This window comes from Zonotrichia albicollis, unplaced genomic scaffold (genome assembly GCF_047830755.1).
Source record: "Zonotrichia albicollis isolate bZonAlb1 unplaced genomic scaffold, bZonAlb1.hap1 Scaffold_115, whole genome shotgun sequence".
Classification (NCBI taxonomy): domain Eukaryota; kingdom Metazoa; phylum Chordata; class Aves; order Passeriformes; family Passerellidae; genus Zonotrichia; species Zonotrichia albicollis.
In genome coordinates, this window is record NW_027428346.1 from 85126 (window position 1) to 102505 (window position 17380).

The window sequence follows — 17380 nt, forward strand, 5'->3', positions numbered from 1 at the left end:
TCAATCAATCCCCGCATTGATCCCTTATAGATCCCTAATTGATCTTTCAATAATCCCCCATTGATCCCCAATAAATTCCCCCATTGATCCCCCATTGATCCCCAATCAATTCCCCCATTGATCCCCTATTGATCCCCCATATTGATTCCCTATAGATCACCCAATAATCCCCCATTGATCTCCAATAAATTCCTCCATTGATCCCCAATTGATCTCTCAATAATCCCCCATTGATCCCCCATTGATCCCCCATTGATCCCCTATTGGCGCCGTCCCCTATGGAATTCCCAGCGGGATTTGGGATCAATTAATTAACATTTAATAATCAAATAATTAATTCCCCGTAGATTTTAATTTATTCCATGGAATTCTCATTTATTTTATGGATTTTTCACTTTTTCCCCCAATAGATTTTTCATTTATTTTATGGATTTTTCACTTTTTCCCCCCAATAGATTTTTCATTTATTTTATGGATTTTTCACTTTTTTCCCTCAATAGATTTTTCATTTATTTTATGGATTTTTCACTTTTTTCCCCCAATAGATTTCTCATTTATTTTATGGATTTTTCACTTTTCCCCTACAGATTTTAATTTGTCCAATTGCATTTTAATTCCCTTTAGGAATTCTCATTTTCCCAATGGATTTTTCACTTTCCCTAAAGGATTTTTAAATTTATTTTATGGATTTTTCATTTATTCCATGGATTTTCACTTTTCCAATTGATTTTTCGCTTTCCCTGGGGAATTTTTCATTTTTAAAAATTATTTCCTTATGGATTTTTCATTTATTTTATGGATTTTCACTTTTTTCCCTATAGATTTAATTCTTCCTATGGATTTTCACTTTTGCAAATTATTTTCCTGTGGATTTTCATTTATTTTATGGATTTTTCGCTTTTATCCTATGGATTTTTCACTTTTCCTGTGGAATTCGACCCCAAAATTCCCATTTTTCCCCCCAAAATCTCCCAATTTCCCCCCAATAAATCCCAAATTTCCCTCCCCAATTCCCAATTGAATCCCAGAAATTTTTTTTCCCATAAAATGAACATTAATTTTAACCAATTGCAATTAAAATTAAATAACAATTCAATGGAAATAAAAATAAAAATGAATTGAAATGAATTAAAAATAAAACAAAAATCAAATTAGAATCAAATGAAGATAAAATGAATTAAAATGAAAATAAAATGAATTAAAATTAAAAATAAAATGAATTAAAATTAAAATTAAATTAATTAAAATTAAAATTAAATGTATATAAAATAATTAAAAGTAATTAAAATATTAAATTAAATTAAATTAAAATTAAAATTAGTAAAATTAATATAAGTATTAACTAAAATTTATTAAAATTCAAATTCAGTGTAATGGCTTTTACGCCCTTCCAATCTGTTTAAAATTCAAATTTTCCCCCAAATTTTTCATTTTTCCCCCAAATGCTCCCAATTCCCCCCAGAAACCACTCGGGCTCCTTTTTCTGATTTTTCCAAATTTTTTTATTTCAGGAAATTCCAAAAATCTCCCCCAAATTCAGGGGAAAGCCCCGCCCCTATGTACAAACCCCGCCCCTTTCAGGCTCATTTACATATTTAGCCCCGCCCACCTCCCCTTTAGGCACTTCGGGGGTGCGACCCCGCCCCCTCCCCGTGACGTCACCGCCCCACCCCCACCCAGGCCCCGCCCATCATTTAAACCCTCATTTACATATTTACAGCCCCGCCCCTTTGGGGGAGGGGTCACCTGCAGGAACAGAGGGGGGAGGGGCAGAATTGGGGGCGGGGTCTCCTTTTTTTGGGGTTCTTTCCCCATTTTTGGGGTCCCAAATTCGTTTTTTGGGGTTCTTTCCCCATTTTTGGGGTTCCCATTTTTGCAATCCCCCCATTTTTCCTGGGGGGTCTCACCCAATTTTTTGGGGACCCCCATTTTTGGGGATCCCCTTTCTTTTCAGACCCTTCCCAATTTTTAAGGATTTTCCCCCATTTTTTGGGACCCCCTTTCTTTAAGGACCCCTCCCCCTTTTCTTTTCTGACCCCCATTTTTAAACCCCTCCGTTCTTTTTTCACCCCATTCTTTAAACCCCAGATTTTTACAATTTTACATTTTTAACACCCCTATTTATTTTTCCCCTATTCTTTAAACCCCAAATTTTTACAATTTCCCATTTTTACTCCCCCATTCTTTACCACCCCAATTTTTTACAATTTTACATTTCTTTCCCCCCCCATTTCTTTCCCACCCAAATCTTTCCAATTTTACATTTTTACCCCCATTTTCCTTTCACAACCCCATTCCTTAAACCCCAAATCTTTACAATATTACACTTTTATACCCCCCATTTCTTTCCCCCCCCAATTTCTTTTCCACACCCAAATCTTTACAATTTTACATTTTTTTACCTCCCCATTTTCCTTTCACAACCCCAAATCTATAGAATTTCTCATTTTCCCCCCCATTTCTTCCCCACCCCAAACCTTTCCAATTTCCCATTTCCCCCCCATTTCTTTTCCCACCCAAATTTTTACAATTTTACATTTTTAACCTCCCCATTTTCCTTTCACAACCCCAAATTTTTACAATTTCCCATTTTTACCCCCCCCATTCTTTAAAACCCAAACCTTTCCAATTTCCCATTTTTAACCCCCCATTCTTTACCACCCCAAATCTATCCAATTTCCCATTTTTACCCCCATTTTCCTTTCACAACCCCAATTCCTTAAACCCCAAATTTTTACAATATTACACTTTTATTCCCCTATTTTCCTTTCACAACCCCATTCTTTATAATTTCCCATTTTTACCCCCTATTTATTTTTCCCCCATTCCTTAGACCCCAAATCTTTCCAATTTCCCATTCTTAACCCCCTCCATTCCTCAAACCCCAAATTTTTACAATTTCCCATTTTTAACCTCCCCATTTTCCTTTCATAACCCCATTCTTTAAACCCCAAATTTTTTACAATTTTAAATTTTTACAATTTCCCATTTTTTCTCCCCCATTTTCCTTTCACAACCCATTCCTTATACCCCAAATTTTTACAATATTACACTTTTATACTCCCCATTTCTTTCCCCCCCCAATTTCTTTTCCACACCCAAACCTTTCCAATTTCCCATTTTTTTCTCCCCCGTTTTCCTTTCACAACCCCATTCCTTAAACCCCAAACCTTCCCAATTTCCCATTTTAACCCCCCCAGTCTTTCCCCCTGTCCCTTGTCAGCCCCGCCCCCTTGTCAGCCCCGCCCCCCTTGTCAGCCCCGCTCCCCTTGTCAGCCCCGCCCCTTTGTCAGCCCGCCCCTTGTCAGCCCCGCCCCCCTTGTCAGCCCCGCCCCTTTGTCAGCCCGCCCCCTTGTCAGCCCCCATTGTCAGCCCCGCCCCCCGCGCTGCCCCGCTCCCCTTGCCAGCCCCTCTCCCTTGTCAGCCCCGCCCCCGCGCTAGCCCCGCCCCCGCGCTAGCCCCGCCCCCCGCGCTGCCCCGCCCCCATCAGCAGCCTCCTGCCCGCCGCCTCAGCCCCGCCCCCGCGCTAGCCCCGCCCCCCGCGCTGCCCCGCCCCCATCAGCAGCCTCCTGCCCGCCTCGTAGTCGTCCTGGTCCACGCTGACCAGCAGCCGCACGTCCTCGTGTCCCACGGCGCCCCTGAGCCCCTCGGTGAGGAAAACGCCCTTGAGCGCCTCCAGCAGGGCCCCGCTCAGGTAATCGCCCCAGAACGCCTCCAGGTACGCCAGCTCCGAGAACTTGATGTCGCACAGGATGGAGCCCAGGTCCCGCGCCTTCAGCACCCCGCTGGCCTGGCCGAACACGTCCAGCGCCCGGCCCGGGCCCCGCGGGCGGCTCGAGGCCACGGCGCGGCGCAGGGCGCGGTCATGCTCGCAGTACTCGGCCCGGACGCGGAGGCGGATGTCTGGAACCAGTATAGACCAGTATAAACCAGTTAGAACCAGTATGGGTCACTATGGAGCATTATATCCCAGTATATCCCAGTGTAACCCAGTATATCCCAGTATATCCCAGTATATCCCAGTGTAACCCAGCACGCGCTCGTGCTCGCAGTACTCGGCCCGGACGCGGAGGCGGATGTCTGGAACCAGTATAGACCAGTATGGACCAGTTAGAGCCAGTATGGACCAGTATGGAACACCAGAACCCCATAGAACCCAGTATAACCCCATAGATTCCAGTATATCCAGTATATCCCAGTATATCCCAGCGTAACCCAGCGCGCGCTCGTGCTCGCAGTACTCGGCGCGGACACGGAGACGGATGTCTGGAACCAGTATAAACCAGTATGGACCGGTTAGAACCAGTATGGACCAGTTAGAACCAGTTAGAACCAGTACGGACCAGTATGGGTCACTATGGAGCGTTATATCCCAGTATATCCCAGTATAACCCAGCGCGCGCTCGTGCTCGCAGTACTCGGCCCGGACGCGGAGACGGATGTCTGGAACCAGTATAAACCAGTTAGAACCAGTATGGACCAGTTAGAGTCAGTATGAACCAGTATGGGTCACTATGGACCGTTATATCCCGGTATAACCCAGCGCGCGCTCGTGCTCGCAGCACTCGGCGCGGACACGCAGACGGATGTCTGGAACCAGTATAGACCAGTATGGACCGGTTAGAACCAGTATGGACCAGTATGGGTCACTATGGATCGTTATAACCCCATATATCCCAGTGTAACCCAGAGCACTCGTGCTCGCAGTACTCGGCCCGGACGCGGAGACGGATGTCTGGAACCAGTATAGACCAGTTAGAACCAGTATGGACCAGTTAGAGTCAGTATGGGTCACTATGGAACACTACAACCCCACAGAACCCTGTATAACCCAGCGCACGCTCGTGCTCGCAGTACTCGGCGCGGACGCGGAGACGGATGTCTGTAAACCAGTATAGACCAGTATGGACCGGTTAGAGTCAGTACAGACCAGTATGGGTCATTATATCCCAGTATAACCCAGTGTAACCCAGCGTGCACTCGTGCTCGCAGTACTCGGCCCGGACACGCAGACGGATGTCTGAAACCAGTATAGACCAGTTAGAACCAGTATGGACCAGTATGGAACACTAGAACCCCATAGATCCCAGTGTAACCCAGCGCGCGCTCGTGCTCGCAGTACTCGGCACGGACGCGGAGACGGATGTCTGGAACCAGTATAGACCAGTATAAACCAGTTAGAGTCAGTATGGGTCACTATGGAGCATTATATCCCAGTATATCCCAATATATCCCAGTAAAACCCAGTATATCCCAGTATAAACCAGCGCGCGCTCGTGCTCGCAGTACTCGGCGCGGACGCGGAGGCGGATGTCTGAAACCAGTATAGACCAGTATGGACCAGTTAGAACCAGTATGGGTCACTATGGAACACTACAACCCCATATATCCCAGTATATCCCAGTATATCCCAGTATAACCCAGGGCGCGCTCGTGCTCGCAGTACTCGGCGCGGACGCGGAGACGGATGTCTGGAACCAGTATAGACCAGTTAGAACCAGTATGGGTCACTATAACCTCATAGATCCCAGTATATCCCAGTATATCCCAGTGTAACCCAGCGCGCGCTCGTGCTCGCAGTACTCGGCACGGACACGGAGACGGATGTCTGGAACCAGTATAGACCAGTTAGAACCAGTATGGATCAGTATGGGTCACTATGGAGCATTATATCCCAGTATATCCCAGTGTAACCCAGTATATCCCAGTATATCCCAGTATATCCCAGTGTAACCCAGAGCACTCGTGCTCGCAGTACTCGGCGCGGACACGGAGACGGATGTCTGAAACCAGTATAGACCAGTTAGAACCAGTATGGACCAGTATGGACCGTTATATCCCAGTATATCCCAGTATATCCCGGTATAACCCAGAGCGCTCGTGCTCGCAGTACTCGGCGCGGACGCGGAGACGGATGTCTGGAACCAGTATAAACCAGTATGGACCAGTTAGAGCCAGTATGGGTCACTGTGGAACACTACAACCCCACAGAACCCAGTATATCCCAGTATATCCCAGTATATCCCAGTATAACCCAGCGCGCAGTCGTGCTCGCAGTACTCGGCACGGACACGGAGACGGATGTCTGGAACCAGTATAGACCAGTTAGAACCAGTATGGGTCACTATGGACCATTATATCCCAGTATAACCCCATATATCACAGTATAACCCCATATATCTCAGTATATAGTATAACCCAGGGCGCGCTCGTGCTCGCAGTACTCGGCCCGGACGCGCAGACGGATGTCTGGAACCAGTACGGACCAGTACAGACCAGTATGGACCAGTTAGAGTCAGTACGGACCAGTATCCATCACTATAATCCCAGTATATCCCAGTAAATTCCCCAGTATATCCCAGGGTAACCCAGAGTGCTCATGCTCGCAGTGCTCGGCTCAGACACAGAGATGGATGCCTGTACACCAGTATAAACCAGCATAAACCAGTCTAAACCAGTATAAACCAGTCTAATAAACCAGTTAGAACCAGTATGGACCAGTAAAACCCAGTATGGAACACTATAACCCAGTATGAACCAGTATGAACCAGTATGAACCAGTATAACCCAGAGCACTCATGCTCACAGTGCTCGGCTCAGACACAGAGATGGATGTCTGTACACCAGCATAAACCAGTATAAACCAGTCTAAACCAGTCTAATAAACCAGTATAAACCAGTACAGACCACTACAGACCAGTATGAACCAGTATAGACCAGTATGGGTGACTATGGAACGCTATAATCCCATACAGCCCAATGGAAGTACAGCCCAGTGCTCCCAGTATAACCCAGTTCAGCGCTCCCAGTATAACCCAGTTCAGCACTCCCAGCACTCCCAGTATAACCCAGTTCAGCACTCCCAGTATAACCCAGTTCAGCACTCCCAGTATAACCCAGTTCAGTACTCCCAGTGCTCCCAGTATAACCCAGTTCAGCACTCCCAGTATAACCCAGTTCAGTACTCCCAGTGCTCCCAGTATAACCCAGCTCAGCACTCCCAGTATAACCCAGTTCAGCACTCCCAGTGCTCCCAGTATAACCCAGTTCAGCACTCCCAGTATAACCCAGTTCAGCGCTCCCAGTATAACCCAGTTCAGCACTCCCAGTGCTCCCAGTATAACCCAGTTCAGCACTCCCAGTATAACCCAGTTCAGCACTCCCAGTGCTCCCAGTATAACCCAGTTCAGCACTCCCAGTATAACCCAGTTCAGCACTCCCAGTGCTCCCAGTATAACCCAGTTCAGCACTCCCAGTGCTCCCAGTATAACCCAGCTCAGCACTCCCCGTATAACCCAGTTCAGCACTCCCAGTGCTCCCAGTATAACCCAGTTCAGCACTCCCAGTATAACCCAGTTCAGCACTCCCAGTGCTCCCAGTTCTCCCAGTTTGCCCAGTTCCAGCACGGCACTGGGCGTCCCAGTGACCTCACAGGCAATTCCCAGTTCTCCCAGTTTGCCCATTCTCCCAGTTCCTGGGCTGGGGCACTCGGCCCTCCCACTTCCTGTTTACATCCCAGTGCTCCCAGTCCCGTACTGGGACATTCCCAGTTTGTCCCAGTTTGTCCCTCCCAGTCCCATACTGGGACGTTCCCAGTTTGTCCCAGTTTGTCCCAGTTTGTCTCTCCCAGTCCCATACTGGGACGTTCCCAGTTTGTCCCAGTTTGTCCATCCCAGTGCTCCCAGTTTGTCCCACCCAGTTCCCATACTGGTTTCTGGTCCCAGTTTATCCCAGTCCCTCCCAGTGCTCCCAGTTCCATACTGGGATGTTCCCAGTTTGTCCCTCCCAGTGCTCCCAGTTTGTCCCAGTTTGTCCCTCCCAGTCCCATACTGGGACATTCCCAGTTTGTCCCTCCCAGTGCTCCCAGTTTGTCCCAGTTTGTCCCAGTTTGTCCCTCCCAGTTCCATACTGGCACATTCCCAGTTTGTCCCAGTTTGTCTCTCCCAGTTCAGTACTGGGACGTTCCCAGTTTGTCCCAGTTTGTCCCACCCAGTTCCATACTGGTTTCTATCCCAGTTTATCCCAGTCCCTCCCAGTGCTCCCAGTCCCATACTGGGACATTCCCAGTTTGTCCCAGTTTGTCCCTCCCAGTCCCATACTGGTTTCTGGTCCCAGTTTATCCCAGTCCCTCCCAGTGCTCCCAGTTCCATACTGGGACGTTCCCAGTTTGTCCCAGTTTGTCCCAGTTTGTCCCTCCCAGTGCTCCCAGTCCCATACTGGTTTCTGTCCCAGTTTATCCCAGTCCCTCCCAGTCTCAAACTGGGATGTCCCTCCCAGTGTCCCAACGCCATACTGGGACCGGTTTGTCCCTCCCAATCCTAAACTGGGACATTCCCAGTTTGTCCCAGTTTGTCCCTCCCCGTGCTCCCAGTTTGTCCCAGTCCATCCCAGTTCCATCCCAGTCTCTCCCAGTCCATCCCAGTTTGTTCCCAGTCCATCCCAGTTCCATCCCATTCCATCCCAGTTCCATCCCAGTTTGTTCCCAGTCCATCCCAGTTTGTTCCCAGTCCATCCCAGTTCCATCCCAGTCCATCCCAGTTTGTTCCCAGTCCATCCCAGTCCATCCCAGTATATCCCAGTTTGTTCCCAGTCCATCCCAGTTTGTTCCCAGTCCATCCCAGTCCATCCCAGTTTGTTCCCAGTCCATCCCAGTTTGTTCCCAGTTTATCCCAGTATATCCCAGTCCCCCCCAGTCCATCCCAGTATATCCCAGTTTGTCCCAGTCCCCTCCCAGTATACCCCAGTCCCTCCCAGTTTGTTCCCAGTTTATCCCAGTCCCTCCCAGTTCCATCCCAGTCCATCCCAGTTTGTTCCCAGTTTATCCCAGTACATCCCAGTTTGTTTCCAGTCCATCCCAGTCCATCCCATTCCATCCCAGTCCATCCCAGTTTGTTCCCAGTTTATCCCAGTACATCCCAGTTTGTTCCCAGTCCATCCCAGTCCCTCCCAGTCCATCCCAGTTTGTTCCCAGTTTATCCCAGTCTCTCCCACTATATCCCAGTTTATCCCAGTCCATCCCAGTTTATCCCAGTCCCTCCCAGTCCATCCCAGTTCATCCCAGTCCCTCCCAGTCCCTCCCAGTCCGTTCCCAGTCCATCCCAGTATATCCCAGTATAGCCCAGTCCGTACCGCAGGTGACCCTGGCCGGGGGCTCGGGGGGGTCCTGGGGGGGCTCTCGGTGGGGGAGGGGCCTCCGGGGCCGCCGGGAATTTCGGACATTTCGGGAATTTCGGGAATTTCGGACATTTCGGGAATTTCGGGAATTCTGGGAATTTCGGAGATTTCGGGAATTCCGGGAACTTCGCGAGTTCCGTTTCCGCTTCCCCGAGCTGGAACCTGGAGGGACACAGAGTGACCAATGAGTGACCACAGAATGACCCCCAACTCCCCAAGTGCCCCAAACTGACCCCAAAGTAACCCCAAAGTTCCCCTAAGTGTCCAAATTGCCCCCAAAAGTGGCCCCAAACCAACCCCAAAGTGACCCCAAAGTGCCCCAAAATGACCCCAAAGTGACCCTGAGCAGCTCCCTAAGTGACCCCAAACTGACCCAAAGTGACCCCAAAGTGACCAAAAAGTGACCCTGAGCTCCCTAAGTGACCCCAAACTGACCCCAAAGTGCCCAAAATTGACCCCAAACTAACCCAAAGTGACCCCAAAGGTGCCCCCAAAGTGACCCCAAAGGTGCCCCCAAAGTGCCCCAAATTGACCTCAGACTGTCCCAAAGTGCCCCAAACCAACCCCAAAGTGCCCCAAAGTGCCCCAAAGTGCCCCAAAATGACCCCAAACTGACCCCAAAGTGCCCAAAATTGACCTCAGACTGACCCAAAGTGACCCCAAAGGTGCCCCCAAAGTGCCCAAAATGAGCCCAAAGTCTCCCCAAAGTCACCCCAGGAACCCCAAATTGACCCCAAACTGACCCAAAGTCACCCCAAAGTGCCCCCAAACTGACCCTGAGCTCCCCAAGATGCCCCTAAGTGACCCCAAAGTGCCCCTAAGTGCCCCCAAAGTGCCCCAAATTGACCCCAAACTGTCCCCAGACTGACCCAAAGTGCCCCAAAGCCCCCCCAAGGTGTCCCCAAAGCCCCCCCAGGTGTCCCCAAGGTGTCCCCAAGGTGTCCCCAGGCTCTCACCTGTCTCCCAGTGCTCGGGGCGGGGCTGGGCGGGGCTCGGGCAGGAGCCCCCCAGGGCAGGGACACAGGGGGGGCGCTCGGGGGACACTGTGGGGACAATGGGGGACACCTGTGAGAGCCTGGGGACACTGAGGGACAATGGGGACAATGGGGGACAATGGGGGACAATGGGGACAATGGGGACAATGGGGGACAATGGGGGACACTGGGGGACAATGGGGGACAATGGGGACAATGAGGGACAATGAGGGACACTGGGGACAATGGGGGACAATGGGGGGCAATGGGGGACAGGGGACAATGGGGGACAATGGGGGACAATGGGGGCAATGGGGGACAATGGGGGACAATGGGGGACAATGGGGGGCAATGGGGGGCAATGGGGGACAATGGGGACAATGGGGGACACTGAGGGACAATGGGGGACACTGGGGGACAATGGGGACAATGGGGGACAATGGGGGACAATGGGGGACACTGAGGGACAATGGGGGACAATGGGGGACACTGGGGACAATGGGGGACACAGGGCAGGGACACTGGGGACAATGGGAGACAATGGGGACACTGAGGGACAATGGGGGACAATGGGGGACAATGGGGAACACTGAGGGACAATGGGGGACAATGGGGGACACTGAGGGACAATGGGGGACAATGGGGGACAATGGGGGACAATGGGGGACACTGAGGGACAATGGGGGACAATAGGGGACAGAGGGGGGACACTGAGGGACAATGGGGGACAATGGGGGACACTGAGGGACAATGGGGGACAATGGGGGACAATGGGGGACAATGGGGGACAGAGGGCAGGGACACTGGGGGACAATGGGGGACAATGGGGGACAATGAGGGACAGTGGGGGACAATGGGGACACTGAGGGACAATGGGGGACAATGAGGGACAATGAGGGACAATGAGGGACAATGGGGGACAATGGGGGACAATGGGGGACAATGGGGGACAATGAGGACACTGGGGGACAATGGGGGACACTGAGGAACACAGGTGACAACGAGGAGGTGACACTGGGGTGACAATGGAGAGAACAGGGAGATGGCACTGAGGGGACACAGTGGCTTTGGGGTGACACAGGGACACTCATGGCCACCACAGGGAGGTGACAGGGAAGCTTAGGGTGACACAGGAAGTGACAAACGGGTGGCACCGAGGGGACACAGCAGCTTTGGGGTGACACAGGGACAATCAGGGGGGGCGTGGCCACCACAGGGAGGTGACACCGGCGTGGCTTTGGCCACTTTAGGGTGACACAGAGCAGCAGGGGCTGCTGGGGGGACACAGAGGGGACACAAAGGGACACAGGCAGGTGACACAGTGACCAGGACCCAGGTGCTTTAGGGTGACACAGGGCACACACAGGGAGGTGACACTGAGGTGACACTCACCTGGCCTTGGCCTCTTCAGCGTCACACACCTGAGCAGGTCGTGCAGGGGGACACACAAGGACACAGGGCACACACAGGGTGACACACAGGGCACACACAGGGCACACACAGGTGACACACGGGTGAGCACTCACCTGGCCTCGGTCTCTTTAGGGTGACACACCGGAGCAGGTCGTGCAGGGGGACACACACGGACACAGGGCACACACAGGGCACACACAGGTGACACACAGGTGACACACAGGGGGTGTGGCTGACACAGGTGACACACAGGTAACACTCACCTGGCCTCGGCCTCTTCAGCGTCACACACCGGAGCAGGTCGTGCAGGGGGACACACAGGGACAGGGGGCACACACAGGTGACACAAAGGGCACACACAGGGGGTGTGGCTGACACAGGGCACACACAGGTGACACACGGGTGACACTCACCTGGCCGCGGCCTCTTCAGCGTCACACACCGGAGCAGGTCGTGCAGGGGGACACGGGGGTGACACACAGGGGGTGTGGCTGACACAGGTGACACACAGGTGACACACAGGTGACACTCACCTGGCCGCGGCCTCTTCAGCGTCACACACCGGAGCAGGTCATACCGAGGGACACACAATATACACAGGGCACACACAAAGGGAGGTGACACACAGGTGACACACGGGTGACACTCACCTGGCCGCGGCCTCTTCAGCGTCACACACCGGAGCAGGTCGTGCCGCGCCAGCAGCCGCAGCAGCCGCCGCAGCAGCCCCAGGTCCCCCTCGTGGCACAGCCCGCGCCGCTCCAGCTCCAGCAGCAGCTCCCGCGCGTCCCGCGGCTCCCGCCGCCCCCGCGGGGCCGCCCCGTCCCCGTCCCCGTCGCCATCGCCGCCGTCCCCCGAGGCCCGCAGCGCCTCCCCGAGCAGCAGCGACAGCGCGGCCGCCTCGCCGTGCGTCAGCTGCGCCGCCAGCACCTCGAACACGCGGTGCAGCGACAGCATGCCGTGCGCCGCCAGCCCTTCCTCCTCCTCATCCTCCTCCTCGGGCCACCGGGACATGGCGGCGGCACCGGCACCGGCACCGGCACCGGCAGCGCCCGCCCGGCGCGGCGAGTGCAGCTGCGACAGCGCCCGCAGCGACTCCACGGTGGCGGCGACCTGGGGACACCTGGGGACAGGAGGGGACAGGTGACAGTGACCGGGGGGGGCACCTGGGGACAGGGGGGACACGGAGGGGTGAGCGGTAGCGGGGACACCTGGGGGACAGAGGGGACAGTGACCCCTCAGGGCCCCTCCTAAATCCCTTTTTAGGGGCTGTTTCCCCTCACAAACCTCCTCAAAACTCTCCGGATCCCCTCACAGATCCCCCTCAAGGGCTGTTTCCCCTCACAAACCCCTCAGATCCTCTCAGAACCCCCCGGATCCCCTCACAAAACCCCTCTCAGAGGCCCCTCGGGAGCTCTTTCCCCTCACAAATCCCCTCAGAACCCTCCCAGATCACCTCAGAACCCCTCAGGGCTGTTTACCCCCCATAAACTCCCTCAGAACCCCTCCTAAATGCCTTTTTAGGGGCTGTTTCCCCCTCACAAACCTCTCTCAGAGCCCCCTCCCCAGCCCTCTTAGGGCCGGGTTTCCCCTCACGGATCCCTCTCAGGGGCTGTTTCCCCTTAAAAACCCCCTCAGAACTCTCCGGATCCCCTCTCAGATCCCCCTCAAGGGCTGTTTCCCCTCACGGATCCCCCTCAAGGGCTGTTTCCCCTCACAAACCCTCTCAGGGGCTGTTTCCCCTCACGGATCCCCTCAGATCCTCCTCAGGGGATGTTTCCCCTCACAAACCCCCTCAAAACTCTCCGGATCCCCTCTCAGATCCCCCTCAAGGGCTGTTTCCCCTCACAGATCCCCCTCAAGGGCTGTTTCCCCTCACAAACCCTCTTAGGGCCGGGTTTCCCCTCACGGATCCCCTCAGATCCTCCTCAGGGGCTGTTTCCCCTCACAAACCTCCTCAAAACTCTCCGGATCCCCTCACAGATCCCCCTCAAGGGCTGTTTCCCCTCACAAACCCCTCTCAGGGCAGGGTTTCCCCTCACAAACCCCTCAGATCCTCTCAGAATCTTCCGGATCCCCTCACAGATCCTCTCAGAGCTCCCTCAGGAGCTCTTTCCCCTCACAAACCCCCTCAGAACTCTCCGGATCCCCTCAGAACCCTCCCAGATCACCTCAGAACCCCTTCAGGGCTGTTTACCCCCATAAACTCCCTCAGAACCCCTCCTAAATCCCTTTTTTAGGGGCTGTTTCCCCTCACAAACCTCTCTCAGAGCCCCCTCTCCACCCCTCGAGGGCTGTTTCCCCTCACAGATCCCTCTCAGGGGCTGTTTCCCCTCACGGATCCCCTCAGATCCTCCTCAGGGGCTGTTTCCCCTCACAAACCTCCTCAAAACTCTCCGGATCCCCTCACAGATCCCCCTCAAGGGCTGTTTCCCCTCACAAACCCCTCTCAGGGCAGGGTTTCCCCTCACAGATCATCTCAGAACTCTCCGGATCCCCTCAGAACCCTCCCAGATCACCTCAGAACCCCTCAGGGCTGTTTACCCCCCATAAACTCGCTCAGAACCCCTCCTAAATCCCTTTTTAGGGGCTGTTTCCCCTCACAAACCTCTCTCAGAGCCCCCTCCCCACCCCTTGAGGGCTGTTTCCCCTCACGGATCCCCTCAGATCCTCCTCAGGGGCTGTTTCCCCTCAAAAACCTCCTCAAAACTCTCCGGATCCCCTCACAGATCCCCCTCAAGGGCTGTTTCCCCTCACAAACCCCTCTCAGGGCCGGGTTTCCCCTCACGGATCCCTCAGATCCTCCTCAGGGGATGTTTCCCCTCACAAACCCCCTCAAAACTCTCCGGATCTCCTCAGAACCCTCCCAGATCACCTCAGAACCCCTCAGGGCTGTTTACCCCCCATAAACTCGCTCAGAACCCCTCCTAAAGCTCTCTCAGGGGATGTTTCCCCTCACAAACCCCCTCAAAACTCTCCGGATCCCCTCAGATCCTACTCAAGGGCTGTTTCCCCTCACAAACCCCTCTCAGGGCAGGGTTTCCCCCTCACAGATCATCTCAGAACTCTCCGGATCCCCTCAGAACCCTCCCAGATCACCTCAGAACCCCTCAGGGCTGTTTACCCCCATAAACTCCCTCAGAACCCCTCCTAAATCCCTTTTTAGGGGCTGTTTCCCCTCACAAACCTCTCTCAGAGCCCCCTCCCCACCCGTCAAGGGCTGTTTCCCCTCACGGATCCCTCTCAGGGGCTGTTTCCCCTCACAGATCCCCTCAGATCCTCCTCAGGGGCTGTTTCTTCTCAAAAACCTCCTCAAAACTCTCCGGATCCCCTCACAGATCCCCCTCAAGGGATGTTTCCCCTCACAAAACCCTCTAAGGGCCGGGTTTCCCCTCACGGATCCCTCAGATCCTCCTCAGGGGATGTTTCCCCTCACAAACCTCCTCACAACTCTCCGGATCCCCTCAGATCCTCCTCAGGGGCTGTTTCCCCTCAAAAACCTCCTCAAAACTCTCCGGATCCCCTCCCAGATCCCCCTCAAGGGCTGTTTCCCCTCACAAACCCCTCTCAGGGCAGGGTTTCCCCTCACAGATCATCTCAGAACTCTCCGGATCCCCTCAGAAACCCTCCCAGATCACCTCAGAATCCCTCAGGGCTGTTTACCCCCATAAAACTCCCTCAGAACCCCCTCCTAAATCCCTTTTTAGGGGCTGTTTCCCCTCACAAACCTCTCTCAGAGCCCCCTCCCCACCCCTCAAGGGCTGTTTCCCCTCACGGATCCCCTCAGATCCTCCTCAGGGGCTGTTTCCCCTCACGGATCCTCCTCAGGGGCTGTTTCCCCTCAAAAACCCCCTCAAAACTCTCCGGATCCCCTCACAGATCCCCCTCAAGGGCTGTTTCCCCTCACAAACCCCTCTCAGGGCAGGGTTTCCCCTCACAAACCCCTCAGATCCTCTCAGAACCCCCTGGATCCCCTCACAAACCCCTCTCAGAGCCCCCTCAGGAGCTCTTTCCCCTCACAAACCCCCTCAGAACTCTCCGGATCCCCTCAGAACCCTCCCAGATCACCTCAGAACCCCTCAGGGCTGTTTACCCCCATAAACTCGCTCAGAACCCCTCCTAAAGCTCTCTCAGGGGATGTTTCCCCTCACAAACCCCTCAGAACTCTCCGGATCCCCTCTCCGATCCCCCTCGAGGGCTGTTTCCCCTCACAAACCCCTCTCAGGGCAAGGTTTCCCCTCACGGATCCCGTCAGAATCCCTCAGGGACCTCTTCAGGTGCTGTTTCCCCACACAAGCCCCTCAGAACCTTTCCTAAAGCCCCCTCAAGGCCCGTTTCCCCTCACAAACCCCACACAAACCTCTCTCAGGGGCTGTTTCCCCTCAGGGACACCCTCAGCTCCTCCTCAGGGGCAGATTGTCCTCACAAACCCCCTCAGAACCTGTCCTAAACCCCCCTCACGGGCTGTTTACCTTCACAAACCCCTCAGGACCCCTCATAAAGCCCTCTCGGGGGGGGGTTTCTCCTCACGGATTCCCTCACAACCCTCCCAGATCACCTCAGAACCCCCTCAAGCTCTGTTTCCCCTCACAAACCTCCCCTAAAGCCCCCTCAGGGGCTATTTCCCCTCACAAACCCCTCAGAACCTCCCCTAAAGCCCCCTCAAGTGCTGTTTCCCCTAACAAACCCCTCACAGATTCCTCTCAAGAGCTGTTTCCCCTCCCAAACCCCTCCCCGAGCCCCCTCCCCGCCCCTCAGGGCCGCCTTTCCCCTCACGGCTCGCCCTTCCCGGGGGTCCCCCCTGTCCCAAACACCCTCCAAGGTGGTCCCGGGACCCCCCTCCCCTCACCGGCTCCACCGCCTCCGCCGCCCGGATCCTTCTGGCACCTTCGCTGGCTCCGCGCACGCGCCGCCCCCCGCGGCCCCGCCCCCCCCGCCACACGCGGCCGCCGCGGGCCCGCCCACGTGACCCACGTGCGTGGGCGGGGGCCCGAGCGCCCGGCGACGCCCCTTTCTCCTCTAGGCCACGCCCACGCCAGGCCGGGGGGATCCCGGGGTTTAATTGGGGGAGGGTCCCAGGGCTTAGCTGGGGTCTCTATTAATTAAAGGTCTCTGTTAATTGGTGGTCCCCGTTAATTGAGGGTCTCTGAGCCTCTCGGGGGGGTCCCGGACTCGCGGGGGGCAGGGCGGAAGCGGCTCCACTGTCACGAGGGGCGGGGAGAGAGAAAACAACCTGGCCACGCCCCCTCGGACGAGGCCGAACCCCCTAACCACGCCTCCAAGGTGGCCACGCCCCCGCGTGTAGACGCACGTGCGCGGCCGCGTGTAAACACACGTGAGGGGAGCCAAGCCACGCCCACAAGACTCAGCGCACGCGCCGTGCAATGAGAAAGGTGTTGTTACACAAGCCACGCCCTCTGTGGGCGTGTCGCGCTCGCTGATTGGTCAGCGCATGTTCTCCCTTCAAAAACGACCCAAAACTCCCCAAAAACGGCGCTGGGACCCCCAAAAACAAACCAACACCCCTCAAAATCAATGCAGAACCCCCCCAAAATGAACCCGAAACCCCAAAAAAACCGGCGAAGCCCCCCAGAATCTCCCCGGAACACCCTCAAACCCTCGAAAAGACCTCCGGGATCCCCAAAATTCGCCGGAAAAATAAAAAGGGACGGAAAATCCCGCCCGAATTGAGGGAGAGTCCTCGGGGGGGTCGCGAAGGTCTCAGGGCCAAGTTGGGATCACGGAAGTGTCCGGAAAACCGCGCGCGGGGTATTGCGCGATAAACCGCGCCGCTGATTGGCTGTCGCCGAGCAACAGCC

General features: G+C 54.5%; 1 protein-coding gene across 8 annotated transcripts; it reads right to left on the bottom strand.

Annotated features, from left to right (window-relative positions):
- Window positions 1-3511: 3511 nt before the first annotated feature.
- Window positions 3512-16565, bottom strand: DEDD2 (death effector domain containing 2). Of its 8 annotated transcripts, none has more exons than XM_074533840.1 (6): window positions 16411-16565; window positions 12241-12684; window positions 11541-11569; window positions 10131-10217; window positions 9130-9336; window positions 3512-3903 (listed from the first exon to the last, which is right to left on the bottom strand). In XM_074533840.1, the coding sequence occupies exons 2-6, from the start codon at window positions 12573-12575 to the stop codon at window positions 3527-3529; spliced, it is 1035 nt and encodes a 344-aa protein (XP_074389941.1). In that variant the 5' UTR covers window positions 12576-12684; window positions 16411-16565; the 3' UTR covers window positions 3512-3526. The 8 variants fall into 8 exon arrangements, with proteins under 8 accessions (XP_074389941.1, XP_074389946.1, XP_074389945.1 ...); XM_074533845.1 differs by lacking the exon at window positions 11541-11569 and having other exon boundaries at window positions 9130-9255; window positions 9301-9336; window positions 12212-12684; XM_074533844.1 differs by lacking the exon at window positions 11541-11569 and having other exon boundaries at window positions 9130-9264; window positions 9301-9336; window positions 12212-12684.
- Window positions 16566-17380: the final 815 nt, after the last annotated feature.